General features: G+C 40.5%; 1 protein-coding gene across 34 annotated transcripts in view; it reads right to left on the bottom strand.

Moving 5' to 3' along the window:
* The window catches only part of lrrfip2 (leucine rich repeat (in FLII) interacting protein 2), a 299,977-nt gene that overhangs the window by 153,253 nt on the left and 128,585 nt on the right, over window positions 1-18,139 (bottom strand). For 19 of the 34 annotated variants that reach the window (XM_072467326.1, XM_072467348.1, XM_072467344.1 and 16 more), the window contains 7 exons: window positions 16,157-16,222; window positions 15,848-15,919; window positions 13,181-13,228; window positions 13,040-13,084; window positions 10,306-10,362; window positions 10,154-10,207; window positions 7,172-7,240 (listed from right to left, as the gene is read on the bottom strand). The exons of 6 other annotated variants lie outside the window; for them this stretch is intronic. In XM_072467326.1, coding sequence (XP_072323427.1) covers window positions 7,172-7,240; window positions 10,154-10,207; window positions 10,306-10,362; window positions 13,040-13,084; window positions 13,181-13,228; window positions 15,848-15,919; window positions 16,157-16,222 — 411 coding nt within the window. The remainder of the gene's footprint in view (window positions 1-7,171; window positions 7,241-10,153; window positions 10,208-10,305; window positions 10,363-13,039; window positions 13,085-13,180; window positions 13,229-15,847; window positions 15,920-16,156; window positions 16,223-18,139) is intronic. 9 more of the 34 variants (XM_072467341.1, XM_072467329.1, XM_072467327.1 and 6 more) reach the window with 8 other exon arrangements.

Raw genomic sequence — 18,139 nt, forward strand, 5'->3', positions numbered from 1 at the left:
TGTGAAGCACTTTGAAAGAAGCCATTCTAAATCCAAGTTCTTCCTTAACTACTGGAGCTCAAGATGTCCTCTATAGACATCACCCAAGGCAAAACGTATAGTTGTTTGGTTGGGTGCTTTCAGTTTTAGCGAATATATTTTTGCACTACACCATTTTATTCAACTGTTAATCCAACACCCACATTTCAAGGAATGCTGCACTGTGCTGAGATTTTCCTGATCTCCTCCTGCTTTTTACTGTAATTCTTCCTTAGCCTGGCTGTTTGATCTAAGAGGATGACCACTGATGTCACTATAATGCCCATCCCAGGTTTCTCTGTATTTAAACCAGTCCTGCTCACCAACGGTCCCTGACCCACAACTTAACAGTTACATTGGCAGGTAATTGCATTATAATTCCACAGAGAAACATTTAATTAGGGTTTTTAACGAGTGAGCTGATTCCCCAAGTACATAAAACTGCTGTAAATTAAATTGGAAATCATAACTGAAATGATAGAATGGATTTGAAGCAAAGTTGAAAATATTAACAAAAGTGATCAAAAACAAATGTTTTTTATTTCAAATGTCATTTAGTCACAACCCAGAAATGTATGGAGGACATTGAAATAGTAATCAAAACTGATGCAAATCTAAAATAAACAAAATCTTCATCCGAAAGAAAATGTGCATCTAAACTAGTCATGAATGTATTGACCGACACATACTTACAACCAGAATGTGCAGTTGTCAGTCTTTATAGCAAGCATTTTTCATGTTTATTTCAAACCTAGATCAGCCATAACATCAGCCTCTCATTCAATGTCTTCCTATGGCTTCAGTTAAGTTAAGTTTTTGTCATCTAAAAGTGTTTTGCTTTTCTGTTAACAAGTGACAGGTTGTTCAACCCATTAATTTGTTGTCTGCTATTGAAGAATCTGTTTATTTATATCAGGGACTCTTTATCCCAACTTTATCAAAATTATTTCTATTGTCGTGGGAACGTCACTTTAAGAAATGTTTGCCTGCTCGAGTGGCTGCAGTGATGTCAGAGTGTGGGTGGAGCTGAGCACTGGCTTTGCTTTTTAGTTTCACTTTGAGGAAAAACTTGGATGTGTCTGTGTTTTTTGGTTTCGTTTTAGTGTTTGAAACCAGCCAAAGAAAGTGTAATTTCGATCTCTCTCCAATCTAAAGACTATCTCTAGATAATTTGGTGAATTCAGAGTGATAACTGCTTTCAGTAGAAAATTTAAACCTGATGTGCTTCTGTAAAAAGGAATTTTGTCTTATGGATGTTAAAAGGGAAGTTTAAGGATTACTTAGAGTATTGTATTCTTTGGGGAGGTGTATTTGAATTGATGGGTGCTAAGATGTTCACTGTATGTTTTAAAAAGGTTAACGGAGTTCATAGAATAAACATTGTTTTGCTTTAAAAATTACTTTTAAATTTCTGCTGCACCACACCTGTAGAGTGGGCCATGTGCTCCCCACAATCTAGTAAAAGTCGTGGGTCTGGTGATCTCCATAATATACTTTAGAGTTCTCTAAACCCTGGCCCATAACAAATTGGGGGCTCGAGGGGGGCTAAAGTCTATCTATTGAATTGGCTTAGTGAACTTAAAGACAGTGAGGGGTGAGCATAGTGTGGCAGATTTTCAGGTGTGGTACTTCAGTTTAAGTAGGGAGTGTGTTGTGGACAATGGCTCTTTCAGAGTTTTTGGGGGTGGAGACGGTCACACACAATACCTTATGGACAGAGACAAAAAACAGGCTTTTAGTGTTGGCAAAAACATTGCAGTTAACATTACCTCACAAAATGGGAAAAGGTGAGGTAATTATGGCGGTGGCTAAGCATTTAAAATTGCCTGAGATACAGTTTGTCTCATTGGGAATAGCAAAAATTCAGTTACAAATTAAACAAATGGAACATCAGAAAGAATTAAAGCAGCTTGAAGATGAAAGAGAGAGAGAGAGAGAGGAAAAAGAAAGACATAAAGAGGAAAAAGAAAAAGAGAGAGAAGAAAGGAAAACAGAAGAATAGCCCTCGCAGAACAAAAAGAAAGAGAAAGGGAGATACAGATCAGGGAAAAAGATAAAGAGAGAGAGTCTGAACTTCAGAAAATGGCCATGGAACATGACAGTCAGTTAAAATTGGCAGACGTAAAGGGAAGCGTACAGTTGGAGGATAGTGATGAGGATAGTTAGAAAGAGCGTCATAGTCGGAGGCTTGGTGGGGATCTATTTAAATATGTCCACGCAGTGCCCATGGTTTGATGAGAAGGAGGGAGACGCCTTTTCATTTCATTTGAGAAGGCAGCTAAACAACTGAAATGGCCACAGGGCATGTGGGTATTACTGATTCAAACAAAGCTGGTAGATAGAGTAAGTGAAATTTCATAGAATTTACAGTGCAGAAGGAGGCCATTCGGCCCATCGAGTCTGCACCGGCTCTTGGAAAGAGCACCCTACCCAAGCCCACACCACCCTATCCCCATAACCCAGTAAACCCACTCAACCAACACTAAGGGCAATTTTGGACACTAAGGGCAATTTAGCATGGCCAATCCGCCTAACCTGCACATCTTTGGACTGTGGGAGGAAACCGGAGCACCCGGAGGAAACCCACGCACACACGGGGAGAACGTGCAGACTCCGCACAGACAGTGATCCAGCCGGGAATCGAACCTGGGACCCTGGAGCTGTGAAGCAATTGCGCTAACCACTATGCTACCGTGCTGCCAAATGTTTGCATCACTATCAGAGGAGGTATCTGGGACTTATGATGTGGTGAAAAAATCCATCTTAGGTGCATATGAACTAGTGCCTGAAGCCTACAAAGGTTTAGAAATTTAAGGAAAGAATTTGGTCAAACATACATGGAGTTTGAAAGGATCAAACAGAGTAATTTTGATAGGTGGATAAGGTCTTTGAAAATAGACCAAACATATGAAGGTCTCAGAGAAATTATACTTTTGGAGGAGTTTAAAAATTCAATTCCTGATGTAGTGAGAACTCATGTGGAAGAGCAGAGGGTTAAAACTGCGAGGTTAGCAGCAGAAATGGCAGATGATTATGAATTAGTTCATAAATCAAAGCTTGATTTCCAACATCAGTTTCAGCCTGTGAGGGATAGAAACTGGGGACATGAGAAATACTCAAGTGGTAAAGGTAAAGGTGATCTGATGGGAGATAATAAGGAGAGTGTACCTCAGATTAAAAAAGAAATCTCAGAGGGTGGAAGAGATATGAAAAGTTTAAAATGTTTTCACTGTAATAAACGAGGCCATGTAAAGTCACAGTGTTGGTGGTGGAAGAAAAGTACTGCGAAGGCTGATATGGTAAAACAGGATAAGACAGTAGGGTTTGTTAAAGTAGTAAAGGAAAGCCCAAGTGAAGCAAAGGAGGTGCAAAAGATTGTCCAATCTGATCAAGAGGTGATTGATACGAAGGTGCCAGATCTCTTTAAAGAATTTACTTGTGTGGGTAAAGTTTACTCATCTGTATCAGGAGGAGCAGGTAAAGAAGTCACAATTTTAAGAGATACGGGAGCTAGTCAACCTTTAATGATAAGAGATGAGGAGTTATGTAGTTTGGGAGGAATATTGCCAGAAAACGTGGTAATATGTGGAATTCAGGGTGAGGGGAGTAGTGTTCCATTATATAAGATAAGGTTGGAAAGTCCAGTGAAGAGTGGTGAAGTGGTAGTAGGAGTAATAGAGAAACTATCTTATCCAGGAATACAGTTTATCTAGGGAAATGATATAGCTGGATCGCAGGTAGGAGTGATGTCTACTGTGGTTGATAAGCCAGTGGAAAATCAGACAACTGAAGTGTTGAAGGATGAGTATCCTGGGATTTTTCCGGATTGTGTAGTAACAAGGTCGCAAAGTCACAGGTTAAGACAAGAGGAGAAATCAAAGAGTGAAGATAAAGTTGAAGCGCAATTATCAGAAACGATTTTTGATTTTGGACTACCCACTGAAATACAATCGGATCAAGGATTAAATTTTACCTCAAGGTTATTCAAACAAGTTATGGATAGCTTATGAATAAAACAATTTAAATCAACTGTGTACCAAATCAAAGAGTGAAGATAAAGTTGAAGTGCAATTGTCAGAAACGATTTTTGATCAGATGGTTGAAAAAGAACAACAGGTGGAGGATGAGGCGGATATTTTTAAGTTCAGGAAAATTGGCGGAGTTACAACAGAAAGATGTAGAAATAAATTGGATGTATCAGAAAGCATACACGGAAGAGGAATCTGAGTGTATACCAAAGTGTTATTACCGTAAAGGTGATGTCCTGATAAGAAAATGGAGACCTTTACATCTGCAGGCGGATGAAAAGTGGGCAGAAGTTGATCAAGTGGTATTGCCGGTAGGGTATAGAAAGGAGGTGTTGCGAGTAGCACATGAGGTACCAGTGGGAGGTCATTTGGGAATAAGGAAAACTCAAGCTAAAATACAAAAACATTGTTATTGGCCTGGACTACATAAAGATGTAGTAACATTTTGTAGATCATGTCACACATGTCAAGTGATAGGGAAACCTCAAGCAGTGATAAAACCAGCGCCTTTTATACCCATTCCAGTATTTGAGAAATTTTTTACAAGGGTCTTAATTGATTGCGTAGGACCGCTTCCTGAAATGAAAAGTGGGAATCAATATCTTTTGACTATAATGGATGTGTCTACTAGGTTTCCAGAGGCCATTCCAGTACGTAATATTACAGCTAAAAAGATTGTGGAGGAGTTACTTAAATTCTTTACTAGATATGGACTACCCACAGAAATACAATCGGATCAAGGATCAAATTTTACTTCAAGGTTGTTCAAATAAGTTATGGATAGCTTAAGGAATAAAACAATTCAAATCAACCGCGTACCATCCAGAATCGCAGGGAGCATTAGAAAGGTGACATTAGCCATTAATGATGACAATGTTGAGGGCTTATTGTCAAGATTATCCAGAGGGTTGGGATAAAGGAATTTGATTCGTACTGTTTGCAATTAGGGATGCACCTAATGAGTCAACCAAATTCAGTCCTTTTGAACTAATTTTTGGTCATGAGGTAAGAGGACCACTTAAATTGATTAAGGAAAAATTGGTGAGTGAGAAATCAGAACTTACATTATTGGATTATGTGTCAAATTTTAGGGAATGATTAAATAGAGCAGGGGAATTGGCTAGACAACATTTAAAAGTTGCACAACATGTGATGAAACGGTTAGTGGACAAGAAATCCAAAGTTTGTAGTTTTGCCTGTGGAGATAAAGTTTTTTAGTATTGTTACCAGTGGTAGATTATCCTTTAAAAGCAAGGTTTTGTGGACCTTATCAGATTGAAAGGAAATTAAGTGAGGTGAATTATGTGGTAAGAACACCAGGCAGAAGGAAGACTCACCGAGTGTGTCATGTGAATATGCTGAAAAGGTACTTTGAAAGGGAAGGAGAGAAAAAGGAGGAGGTTTTAATGATTCTAACGCAAAGTGACGAACCAAATCCAGATGACTGTGAATTTGACATACCTCAAATTAAATTGGAAAACGAGGATGTTCTTAAAAATTGGGATACATTCCGTTGAGTTACCTTCCAGAGGAAAAACGGACTGACCTGAAAGAGTTATTGATATCACATGGGCAAGTTTGTGGAAATTGGAAGTTGGAAATGGCGATACATGATATAGATGTGGGAAATGCTGTTCCAATCTAACAACATCCATATAGACTTAACCCTTTAAAATTGGCACATGTTAACAAAGAGATTGAAAGTATGCTTAAAAATGGCATAATTGAAGTGGGTTGCAGCCAATGGAGCTCACCCATCGTGATGGTACCAAAACCGGACGGTACCCAATGGTTGTGTGTGGACTATAGAAAGGTTAATGCAGTTACAAGAACGGACTCTTATCCTATCCCATGTTTGGAGGATTGCTTTGAGAAAGTGGGACAATCAGCTTGTATTCCCAAATTGCATTTACTCAAAGGTTACTGACAGGTTCCTTTATCCGAAAGGGCAAAGGAGATTTCAGCTTTTGTGACTCCAGATGGTATATACCAATTCAAAGTTATGCCTTTTGGCATGAAAAACGCCCCAGCCACATTTCAGCGGTTAACTAACAAAGTTGTTTCAGGATTACCCAATTGTGCGGTATACATCGACGATCTGGTAATTTTTAGCCAGACATAGACAGAACATTTGAAGCATTTGATGGAGTTATTCGATCGACTTCAGGAGGCGGGTTTGGTGGTAAACCTAGCCAAAAGTGAATTTGGAAAAGCCCAAGTCACTTTCCTTGGCCATACAATCGGACAGGTCGAATGGTCCCACGGGATGTGAAAACAAGTTATTGGGCAGTTTCCAATACCCTCGACATGACGGGAAATAATGCGATTTCTGGGTATGAGTGGATTTTACCGGAAATTCATACCGAATTTTAGCAGTGTGGTCGCTCCACTGACGGTCTTGCTCAATAAGAGTAACAAATGCCAAAGGACATCGGAGTGTCAACAGACAGTTGATGGCCTGAAGGCTGTGTTAACCACTGCTCCTGTGTTAGCCATCCCAAATTACACAAAACCATTCAAAGTGGATGTTGATGCGAGTGATGTGGGCGTAGGTGCGGTGCTTCTACAAGACGATGATGAAGGGCTAGAGCGGCCTATTGGTTATTTTTCAAAAAAATTGAATTCTCACCAGAAGTATTCCGTGACTGAGAAGGAGACTTTGAGCTTGGTGCTGGCTTTGCAACATTTTCAAATTCATGTGACCAGCAATCTGTCTGACACAATTATCTATGCTGATCATAATCCACCGACGTTTTTGGCACGATTCCGGAATAACAATGCCAGATTGTTTCGATGGAGTTTATTGCTACAGCCTTTTCATTTAAAAATAAAATTTGTGGGTCAGGTGACCTCCATGATATACTTTGGAGTTGTCTAAACCCTGGCCCATAACACTGTGCATCATGCATTCATCTATGCATTCTGATAAAGGGCATTACTCAAACCTACAAGTATATTTATTTTCCTTTTACACTGTATTACATGTATTGCTATTGATGGGATGAAAGGAAATACAATCTTAAAATCAATGGCAACAATCTTCACCATTCCCATTATTTCAAACATCTCTAATTATCATCAAAGACTCAAATCAGGACAAACTATGACATGCATACAGAGCTCACCACGCTGTCACGACGCCCCCGGCTGAAACTATCTTGGGACACGTTGCTCATTGTTTCATCATCTGAATTCTATGAACAGTTAAAGTAAATAAACTATAAAGTCTTGATGGCATAAATCTCATTGCAAAATATGGCATCATGCTGCTGTAGACTTCAGCAAATCAGATAGCATGTCATCAGGCCTTACCCACAAAAATCACAATTACCAAAATTATTTCTATGCATCATGCATTCATCTATGCATTTTGATAAAGGGCATTACTCAAACCTACAAGTACCATTTTTTCCTTTTACACTGTATTACATGTATTGCACTCAGACACAAATTGCACAATGATGCAAATAAGGTGCACGTCCTTCATTTTAAAAAACAATCTTGTTCATAAGATGCACAAGTTTCAGCAAAAATGTAACAATTATGTTCTTAACACACAACTCAAGTAGAAATATTTCTGTATTGTGCAAGTTCCTGATGTTCAGGGCAGGTTTGTTAGTCATGGAGGAAACACTTCAAACATTCACAAGCTTAAGCATAATGCCTAGAGAGTCAAAATTCCTTCTCTTCACAGATTTAAACAAAGTATGAGGAATCAGTCAGTAGAGCATCATTATCATCAAATATAACTCGATGGGCCGAACGGTCTCCTTCTGCACTGTAGGGATTCTATGGATAATATTAAGATAAGAATCTGGGGTTGTTATAACTCATGCTGAGAATTGAAATTCATGGGTCAATTACATTTTTACTACTTGATTTCAGAAAGAATGCATGCTTGCGGCCATCAATATTACAACTGGGAAAGACCAGGGATGTGAGGTGCATCTGGCAAAAATAGAAGACATTGGAAAACCCTAACCGAGATTAGATTAATCTTTCATCAACCAATGGCTTTAGCCAATCCAATGACATTTCTAGATGGTAAAAGGGCTATCTTTACAAAAATGGCCACAAGCCAGATTCTGTGGACTCTTAGTGAATCAGTTATCACCACCACTGGTGTAGCCCTCAATACCAAATCACATTTCCCAGCCCCCTCCATCAGCCCTTTTAGCTCCCCCCCCCCACCAACTTTCCCCACCACCCAACTCTTCCACCTCTTTTTAAGCATCACCTCTCGCCTTTCCTTTAAAATCACCTCTCGCCTCGCCTTTAAAATCCTGATTCTTTATCTCTCAAACAAATACATCATGTTTTCCACTATTCTTCTCTACTTCTGTATCTTCCCTATCTTCTGTATCAAATAACTTCTTGTTCTCAGCCATTTCAATCTCCATCTAATCGTGTCCTCTTCCCTAAATTCATTGTCCACCTGTCCTTCCTTAATCTCTTGTTCCATATAAAGTCCCTATATATGTTGAAGGCCACCATCCTGGCCCGGCCAACTCATGTGGCCCATTTACTCCCCTGATATACATCACAAAGTAATCTCTGATCACCTCCTAGTATTACTTCCTTCTGTGTCCACTCCTGGAAGAAACTCTCCCAAGTCAGTTACAACTACTTTAACAAAAACCCAACTGCCTTTAATCCTGTTTATTACAATATTTCTGCAACAACTGATCTGCTCAAATGCAGAATCTTTGATTTCTTATTCCCACTAAACCATAACTCTCACACCCTGGTTGCTTCCCGAGCTCGGCCATCAGCTCCACTTCATTAGGTCTAAGGGATTGGCAGACTTGAACATTTATGGTGGGCAACTGGTTTAGCCATTTACTGACAGACCTGGCTGGACCACATAAAAGCATTACCAGATCCTACCCTCCTCTGCCAAAGCTGCTCATTATTCCAGGATCAACCTGTGACAAATTATTTCCCAACTTTGCTGCTATAAGACAACTTCTTAAACCTTTCTCCCTTCTCTCCTCCATCCTCAACTTGAACAAGGACAAAATAATTCAAATTCTTTGGCACTCAGGTCAAGACCATCTATGTAGATGATTTCCCTATTTCTCCCTCTTTCCCTACTTCTCCCTCTTTCCCTCACTCACCAAGGTTCCTCCCACCTTAACCTGAAAGTAAATCTTTCACTTGTTTCTCCAACTCACCACATGTCTGCTCCAAGCTTAACATATCCCTTCACTACATTACCAACAACTGCCAACCACTCATCTTCCTTTCCTGACCTCAAGTTAGCTGATATTGTCAATTATTTCTCAGGTACTGTTCCCTCCCCTACCCCCACACTAAAATCTACCATCATCCCCCCCACTCCTCAAAGGAAGACAAAGGAGAGATTGGGAGCCAGAGGGAGGCGAGCGGACGTCAGGCAAAAGAGTGGAGAGAATGGGTGGGTCACTGGGAAAGCCACTGCAATACAGATTTAGTCAGTCGGTATGTACTTGGGAGTACATCTGCAGAAGCAGTGCTACATTGGGGCTTACTCTGTGAACAGCTCCACGTCTACTCAGTCATTCAATTCTTTGATAGGCCAGGGGTCCCAACTTGCCGAGTGGCTCAGTGAACCCACCAAATCGCAATTCAGTTCTCCCCAAATTTCATGATAATAGATGTTGCGCAAAGCAAAAAACCAGCTAAGTGGTCACTTATTATAAAAAGGCATCTGGTAAAGCAGCTCGCATTACATTATAGCGTGACAGAAACCATTTGCTTCCACTGTAATGTACTCAGCCTCTCCTTGGTGTTTAGTTTTCTAGTATTGCCTGGTACATATCAAGTGTTAAATGAGTTCACGCCAAGTATTTAATGTGCAGTTGTTAAACTGTTATTGCAATGGCTGGGTATGGGTTTTCATCTGACGAAGTAATGCTATACAGTAGGTTAGCTCAGCTAAGTCCCTTAGCACTGGTAACAAATTTGCATTTTATCAGATTTATAAAATAACAACTGTGTTTACACTTTTAATGCACATGCAGTAAAGATTTTTATTGTGGCACTTCAGGCCTTGCACCTTTAGTTCAATCAACAATAACTTAATTCATAAATTTGAATCATTCAAAATGCTGCAATACTATTCTTACCATTGGGCTAGTGTGCACTGAGCTTGCTCGTGATGAATAGCTGTATTCAGATGGCTGGAGAAAAACCCAGGATGTTAACAAGCATAATGATGCTGTCTAGTAATCAAAAACCTGTTCTCTTAAAGGTGTCATACACTTTGCAGGGAACTTACAGTTCTTGAGCTATTTCTCCGATTGTGACTGTAAAGTTTCTCATCATACAATGACACCTACAAATATAAAGTATGAATTAAATGCTGTTAGATAAATTAACTGATCTTGGCTTTTATTCGGCTAAACAGATCAACAACACCATGATTATTAAGCTCTGTCTGCATAAAAGTAAACAAAGTTATACGATCTAAACGTCTCAAGCATTTCAGCATAACTGGCTGAGAACCTGTACACATTCTGAAAAAGGGTCACAACTATCCAAAATTAGAGTTTCATAAAAATATTAACTGCATTACAAAAATGGTTTATATTTTGTTCTATATCGGTGGACAAAGAAATAAACAAACATTGCAAATTTTGCTTCACTATTAAAGTCAGTTTTATATGCTGCTAATTTTACCCGAGTATAAATATGGGGCAACGGTTCAGTAAATGTATTTTCCATTGTCGAAAAAAAACTGGTCGCTTTTGGACTTCAATTGGTCCACGAGGCAGCAGTAATGGCTCCATGCTACCACTCATCCTTGAAGTCAGGAGACTGTGGGTTCAAGTTCTGCTCCAACCACTTGAGCACAATATCTAGGCTGACATTCCAGTATTTCACTGCCAGAGATACTGTCATTTAGTTAAACCACAAAGGTAAAGTCAAGACCCAAAAATGCATCCAATGCGAGGGCCCTGACCCTAGAATAAAAATTCAGGCCACCGTCCCTCCGGCAGCAGAGTCAGTACTTAACTTTAAATTAGATTGTGCTGTTTGCTTTGACAGCCACTTGGTGCCTTTTTGTTTCAAATTAACCCTAGTTCACTGTTGTCTCTTGAGAAATAAAGGAGTGACTTCATGTCGCACACCAGATTTAAGTGTAAAATCTTGACTTCTACTTCAGTACAGTACTGAAGAACATGCCACTATTGGAGGTGCCAACTTTCAGATGAAATGATCCACTAGCCCTCAGTTGCACATTAAAGATTACACAGCATTATTCGAAAAACTGGGGAGTTTTCCTGGTATTCTGGTCCGCATTTATCCTACAACCAACACCTAAAACAGATGGTCCAGTCACTTATTTCATTTTTGTTTTTGGGAGCTTACGGTGCTAACATTGGCTGCAACAAAAGTGCTTAACTGACTTTCAAACATGTCTGGATGCCCTGAGATCATGAAAGCCTTGTTAATATTCATCGGAATTCAGTCCAAGGGAGGTATTCAAATGTATTTGAAATTTTAACAAATGTGATATGTTTCAATACTCAACAGCAGTCCAATAGTGCAGTCTCTTTTATAAACCCAGAACCAGGTAATAATTCTTGGAAATTTGGGCACCAACAACATTTACCATTCTGCCCCCAATCTTCATCACACCGCAACCCTTCCATTAAAAGGCAAACTCTACCGTGGGAATTCTGACAATATTTCTAAACACTGGAATATTTGCATTCATCAGTTGTAACAATTTTTCTGTTATGGGACATGGAGCCCTTGCTGGCGGTCCCATATTTACTTGAAGCCACTGAGCGTGGATCCTACAGCTGTGCATCAATTTCATAGAATCATAGAAGTTTACAGCATGGAAACAGGCCCTTCGGCCCAACCAGTCCATGCCGCCCAGTTTTTACCATTAAGCTAGTCCCAGTTGCCCGCACTTGGCCCATAACCCTCTATACCCATCTTACCCATGTAACTATCTAAATGCTTTTTGAAAGACACAATTGTACCCGCCTCCACTACCACCTCTGGCAGCCCATTCCAGACACTCACTACCCTCTGAGTGAAGAAATTGCCCCTCTGGGCCCTTCTGAATCTCTCCCCTCTCACCTTAAACCTATGCCCTCTAGTTTTAGACTCCCCTACCTTTGGGAAAAGATGTTGACTATCTACCTTATCTATGCCCCTCATTATTTTATAGACCTCTATAAGATCACCCCTAAGCCTCCTAAGCTCCTACGCCTCTGTATAAGCCCATTAAGGTTCAATGAACTATATTTGCACTTAGATATCTCTAGATAATAATTTGAGGGTTCAGTCTTCAAATTGTTCGCACGTTTTTTAAGAATAGCATGAGAAGTGGGCTCATGAAGGAGCTTCTACTAAAATCTTCGACAAGTTTAACATCACATGTAAATTTGCAGTGCAGGGATGCTGTTTTCTGACTACTTTAAAAGGTAAAACACAGCAAAATTAATTTCCACTAGTTGAATGTTATTTCTTCTTTGCAAATGCCATACAAAGCATTGCATGCTCAAATTGCGTGACTTTCCGATGAAAGGTCACCAGCCTGAAACATTAATGGTTTCTCTCTCCACAGACACTACCTGACCTACTGAGCTTTCCAGCATTTTTATCTATGATTTGTATTTCCTTTATAGTCTAAATCACTTTAAATAGAGGCATTGTTACAAATTTAATGTCATCCAAAAGCTTTTTGGTTAAAATTTATCTGAGCTTTGCCTTACTACATTTATTTGGTCTATAAGATGCAATAAAACATTAACATAGCATGTGATATGCTCACTTGCAATAAGCATGGCATTAAAAATGCAATTATTGCTGGTTATTAAAGAAAATATTTTCATAGTGTTATTGCCATATCCTGACTTTCTTTAAAAAAAAATACAGTTTGAAGAGATTATACGGCCAAACTAATTTTTGGTTGCAGATAAGCTATTACTGCTATCAGCAACTACAATGCTTCAACCTTCTATCCACAGCCCATGCAGTTACTGTATACCAACCAAACTTTGGCTTCGAATTAGACCAGTGCCTAAATTAGAAGATGCCTAAAGAAGGAAAGATGTATTTATTCACAGGAAACACATTTTTGCAGGAATTTGACTGTGATAAGACAAATTAATTGTAAACCATTTCATACAAACCCTGTAATTCTCGGCTGATGTAAATGGAGCACTATAGAGAGAGGCTGGCTGTATTGGAAATGAAGAAATAAGGAATCCAAATAAATTAGTGAATTCCGAGTTATGAAATAACATCATTCACACATTTATCAGAAGTGAAAAATTACAGTTTGTAGAATCAGAAATTCCGACAATGCAGAAGGTCATTCAGCCAATCGAGTCTGCACTGACCCTCCAAAGAGCATCCTACCTAGGCCCACATCCCTGCCCTACCCCATTAGTGTAGATTGTGATTCTGCAGCCACTCATAATATTTGAATTAGAGTTTACTCAAGTAAACAGAATCATATTTTAGGATTTCTTTTTATCATTTTCCCCTTTTTGCGATTTAAAAGGAAAAGTATTCTCACTGACAAAAGACAACAGGTCGTAAGCACTCAAAAATGCGTATTGAAGCCAATTAAGTCGGTGGGGGGATCTCACAACTGAAAATGTTATTTTAATCGGATGCAACAGAAACCTATATTCTCATCTGTGGCTCATTAGTCAGAACGACTGGAAACATTAAGTAATTAGTCATCATGTGTATCGTTTGAAGGACAACAGTTCCATGCCAAAGATGTGCAAGTTAGGTAGATTGGCTATGCTAAATTGTCCCTTAGTGTCAAAAAGGTTAGGTAGAGTTACTGGGTTAATGGGATAGGGTGGAGGCATGGGCTTAAGTAGGGTGCTCTTTCCAAGGGCCGGTGAATATATGATGGGCAGAATGGCCTCCTTCTGCACAAGGGATTCTATGTGGGCAGACTCTAAGATGCCAGTGGAGAACTCACTCCTGGAATAGAATCATAGAATTTACAGTGCAGAAGGCGGCCATTCGACCCATCAAGTCTGCACCAGCCTTGGAAAGAGCATTCTACTTAAGCCTACACCTCCACCCTACCCCCGTAACCCAACCTAGCCTTTTGGACACAAAGGGCAATTTAGCATGGCCAATCCACCCAACCTGCACATCTTTGGACAGTGGGAGGAAACCAGAGCACCCGGAGGAAACCCACGCAGACATAGGGAGAAAGTGCAAATTCCATACAGACAGTAACCCCAGGCCAGAATTGAAACTGGGACCCTGAAGCAGTGAGGCAGCAGTGCTAACCACTGTGCCATCATGCCACCCCATCATCCCCAATCCAGCGCCAACCATCCCCAATCCAGTGCCCATCATCCCCACCCAATGCTCATCATCCCCAATCCAGTGCCCATCATCCCCATCCAGTGCTCACCATTCCCAAACCAGTGTCCATTATGCCAATCCAGTGTCCACCACCCCAATCCAGTGTCCACCATTCCCAATCCAGTGTCCACCATTCCCAATCCAGTGCCCATCCCCTTCCCGCCACCATCTTGATTGAATGAGTCTAACGGTCGCCCTGCGCGCCGCCGGCCGTTTGAACTGAACGCACGTCAGGGGGCAGGTGCCAACCGTCTAGGTGATAATTTATTTTGTTAATAAAGCCTGCTAGCAAGCAGGTGCATGGGAATGTACCATGGAGACCAGTTAGGCTGTTGGGCAACAGTTAACAAAGCAAAAGGAGAAGCAAGCACAGGACAGGCAAGTTTTCAATAGTGAACTTGGAAACAGTTGACACATTTCTTGGTAACTGATAAAAATGCTGTAACTTCCAACTTGTGGCAGATCGATTTAGTTGAAATAAGTCATGTGCTGAAAATGTTGAGATTTCAAACTGAAGGTCTAATGGACTTGGAATTGTTTTGAAAAATAGCCAGAAATTAGCAATGTCCTTTCTACTATCACACAATATTCATGCAACATATTTTTAAACAAGTGCTTTGTCAGAGTCCTGAAATGATGACAAATTATGTAGTTGTGTAATTTGAGCGTTAACAGTTGTAGTAAGTTGATTGACCAGATTTGAAGGCACTTTCTAGTTAAAGGATGTCACAAAAAGTTATAAACATAACATAGTCTTACAGCATATCCTTTGAATACTGCACTAAGGAAATGACAATTTGTTGCTATCTGGAAAAGTGGCCTGTTCAGAAACTTCACACAATATGGAAATCAGCGATGTCTTTATGCTTTCCTCAAGTGCTTTTACGAAACTGATAGTGCAAATTATATATTTACTGTCTACAAATTAACATTAAGTAGTGAATCTCTGGACAACTTAAATTATGTTAAAACGGTGCGGCAGGGTGTCTCAGTGCTTAGCACTGCTGCCTCAGGGCGCCGATGACCCGGGTTCGATCCCGGCCCCAGGTCATTGGCCGAGTGTAGTTTGCACATTATCCCCATGTCTGCGTGGGTCTCACCCCACAATCCAAAGATGTGCTGAGTAGGTGAAATGGTCACGCTAAAAATTGCCCCTTAATTGGAAATTTAAAAATATATATATTTTAAAACATATATTAGTATATCATTTCATGAAAGCAAAAGAAGTCATGACATGATGAACGCAGGTTCACAATTTTTCTTAGGTTCTGTTCATTACAGGAAATATAACCAATATATAAAATCAAGATTAATGGTTTGTGAAAATAGGTGCATGTATCCCCGAATTGGGAATCAATTTCAGAATTTAAAATAGGTGAAGATGTTGAAAACTAGTGTCCCAGGACCCAAGTCAAGCTGAACGCAAGATATTTTATTGAAGTAAAAAAAATCAGACAGACCCGAGAATAACTGGAGAAGGATTTAGCGCTATTTAAGGTGCTGTATTTTCTTTGACTGTTGTACATTCCACTCTGTGAAAAGCAAATCATAGAAAGAATGAATGAATATAAACAATATTTCCCAAATTATAAAATCAAGTCAAAACATGCTTGAAACACAACTATGTCACAAATACCATTAGTAAAATTTATGGGAACAGTATTTGTTGTTTCAAAATCTATACAAGACAATTCTTAAGATCTGGACCTGATAGCTTTACAGAAAAGTCCGGACATTTATCTTAATAAGCAACACATTAATCAACTAACCAAGGAACCATCATTGGAAGTAGAGAGCTTCTTCCTGACTGCATAAGCATCATTGTGAATTGAACTCTGGTAGTGAAAGATAAATTAAAGCATATTAACAATCCTATAGTACAACACCCATATGTTACAAACTTTACTCATTAAACATCACGAGCATAACAGAAAAATTCTGAAAGATTTAATTCTTATATCATGATTGCCGGAGACCAATGTTTGGGCGATGCATGATTTTTAACTACATTCATAGCTTTACCAAGTAAATTTCCTTATGAAATATCAAAATGGAAATTCTAGCAGATTTAAAATTTTTTGATTGGAGGTATTTTCAAATATATACAGAACAAAAATGAGCAAACAATTGTGTAAGACTCAATCCTGCACACGATGAAGATGAGTTCATACTCCTCATGTCTCATTCCACACCCGGCTTGCATCGCCCCCTCCCAACTCCTCCTCCCGCTTGTGCCAGACCTCCTCCATTGGGGCGCCCTCCCTCCCCATCAGCTCCCCATATATGTCCGACACCTTGTCCTTGCCTATCCCATCCTCGGACAAATGTTTATCCTGTAGCGCTGGAGGTGGCAGCCACGGGAATGAACACGACCCCTTATTCAAAAAGTCCCTCACCTGCATGTACCTAAGCCCATCCCCCTTCGGCAGCAAGCACACCTCTTCAAGCTCCTCCAATTCCACAAACCTACCCTCCACAAACAGCACCCAAAAATACTCTATCCCCAACCCCAAAACCTTGCATCCAGCCCCGCCGGAACAAACCTGTGGTTGCCACAAATTGGCACCCACAGGGACATGCCCTCCATCCTACAGTGCTGCAATTGCTCATTCTAAATTGCCCCTTAATTGGAAGAAAATTGGGTACTCTAAATTTATTTTAAAAAAAGACTTGGGCACGAAATTCAGGAGGTTCTGAAATACAAATAAAACTTCGGGAGCACCGTCATCTTTACCGTCTGGATCCTTTCAGCCAACGACAAAGTCACACATCCCACCTCCTAAAGTCCTCCTTCATTTCCTCCACCAGTTTTGCCAGATTCAAATTGTGCACTTGGGCCCAGATCGGTGCCACATGTATCCCAAGATACCGAAGCCCAGCCCCTGCCAACCGAAATGGCAACCTCCTTAAACTCACCCACTGTCCCCAAGCGTTGATCAGGAATACCTCACTTTTCCGCATATTGAGCTTACACCCAAATAAAGACTGAACTCTCCCACGATCCCCATAATCCTGTCAAAACTTTCAACCAGGTTTGCAACATACAACAATAGCGTACAAAGAGACTAGGAGCTTAATCCTCCCCCACCTCCTCAATGCCCCACCAGCCCTCAAAGCCATAAGTGCCATTGCCAATGGTTCAATTGCGAGGGCAAAGAGCAAAGGATAGAGCGGATACCCTGCCTGTCACTCGATGCAACCCAAAATACTCAGAATTGACACTATTGCTCCGCACACTCGCCTTAGGAGTTCTAAACAATAATCTCACCCAGTCGACAAACCCCTGTCTGAACCTGAACCACCCCAACACCTCGAATAAGTACGGCCACTCCACACAGTTGAACGCCTTCTCCGCATCCATAGACACAACCACCTCCACCTCCCACCCATCAAAGGCATCATTATCACATTCAATAACCTCTGAACAATGGCTGATAGCTGCCGCCCCTTCACAAATCCAGTCTGGTCCTCCCCATTACCAGGTGCCACCGCTAGAATGGTTTCCACCAGCCTCAGTGTCTCCATCTGCTCCGCCCTCTCCTTAAACGCCCTAGTTAAATTAATCACCACTCTAACGACTGCCTTCAATGTATCCCACAACGTAGCCGCCTTCTCTATCTTATTATGCTCCACATAGTTCAGATAGCCACCAGCATCTTCTCACAGACCTCCTTATCGGCCAATAACCCCACATCCAACCTCCACTGTGGTCTCTGAGAGATCACCCTGTCTACCCACAAATCCACCCAGTG

The sequence above is a fragment of the Scyliorhinus torazame genome, chromosome 11 (genome assembly GCF_047496885.1).
Source record: "Scyliorhinus torazame isolate Kashiwa2021f chromosome 11, sScyTor2.1, whole genome shotgun sequence".
NCBI lineage: Eukaryota > Metazoa > Chordata > Chondrichthyes > Carcharhiniformes > Scyliorhinidae > Scyliorhinus > Scyliorhinus torazame.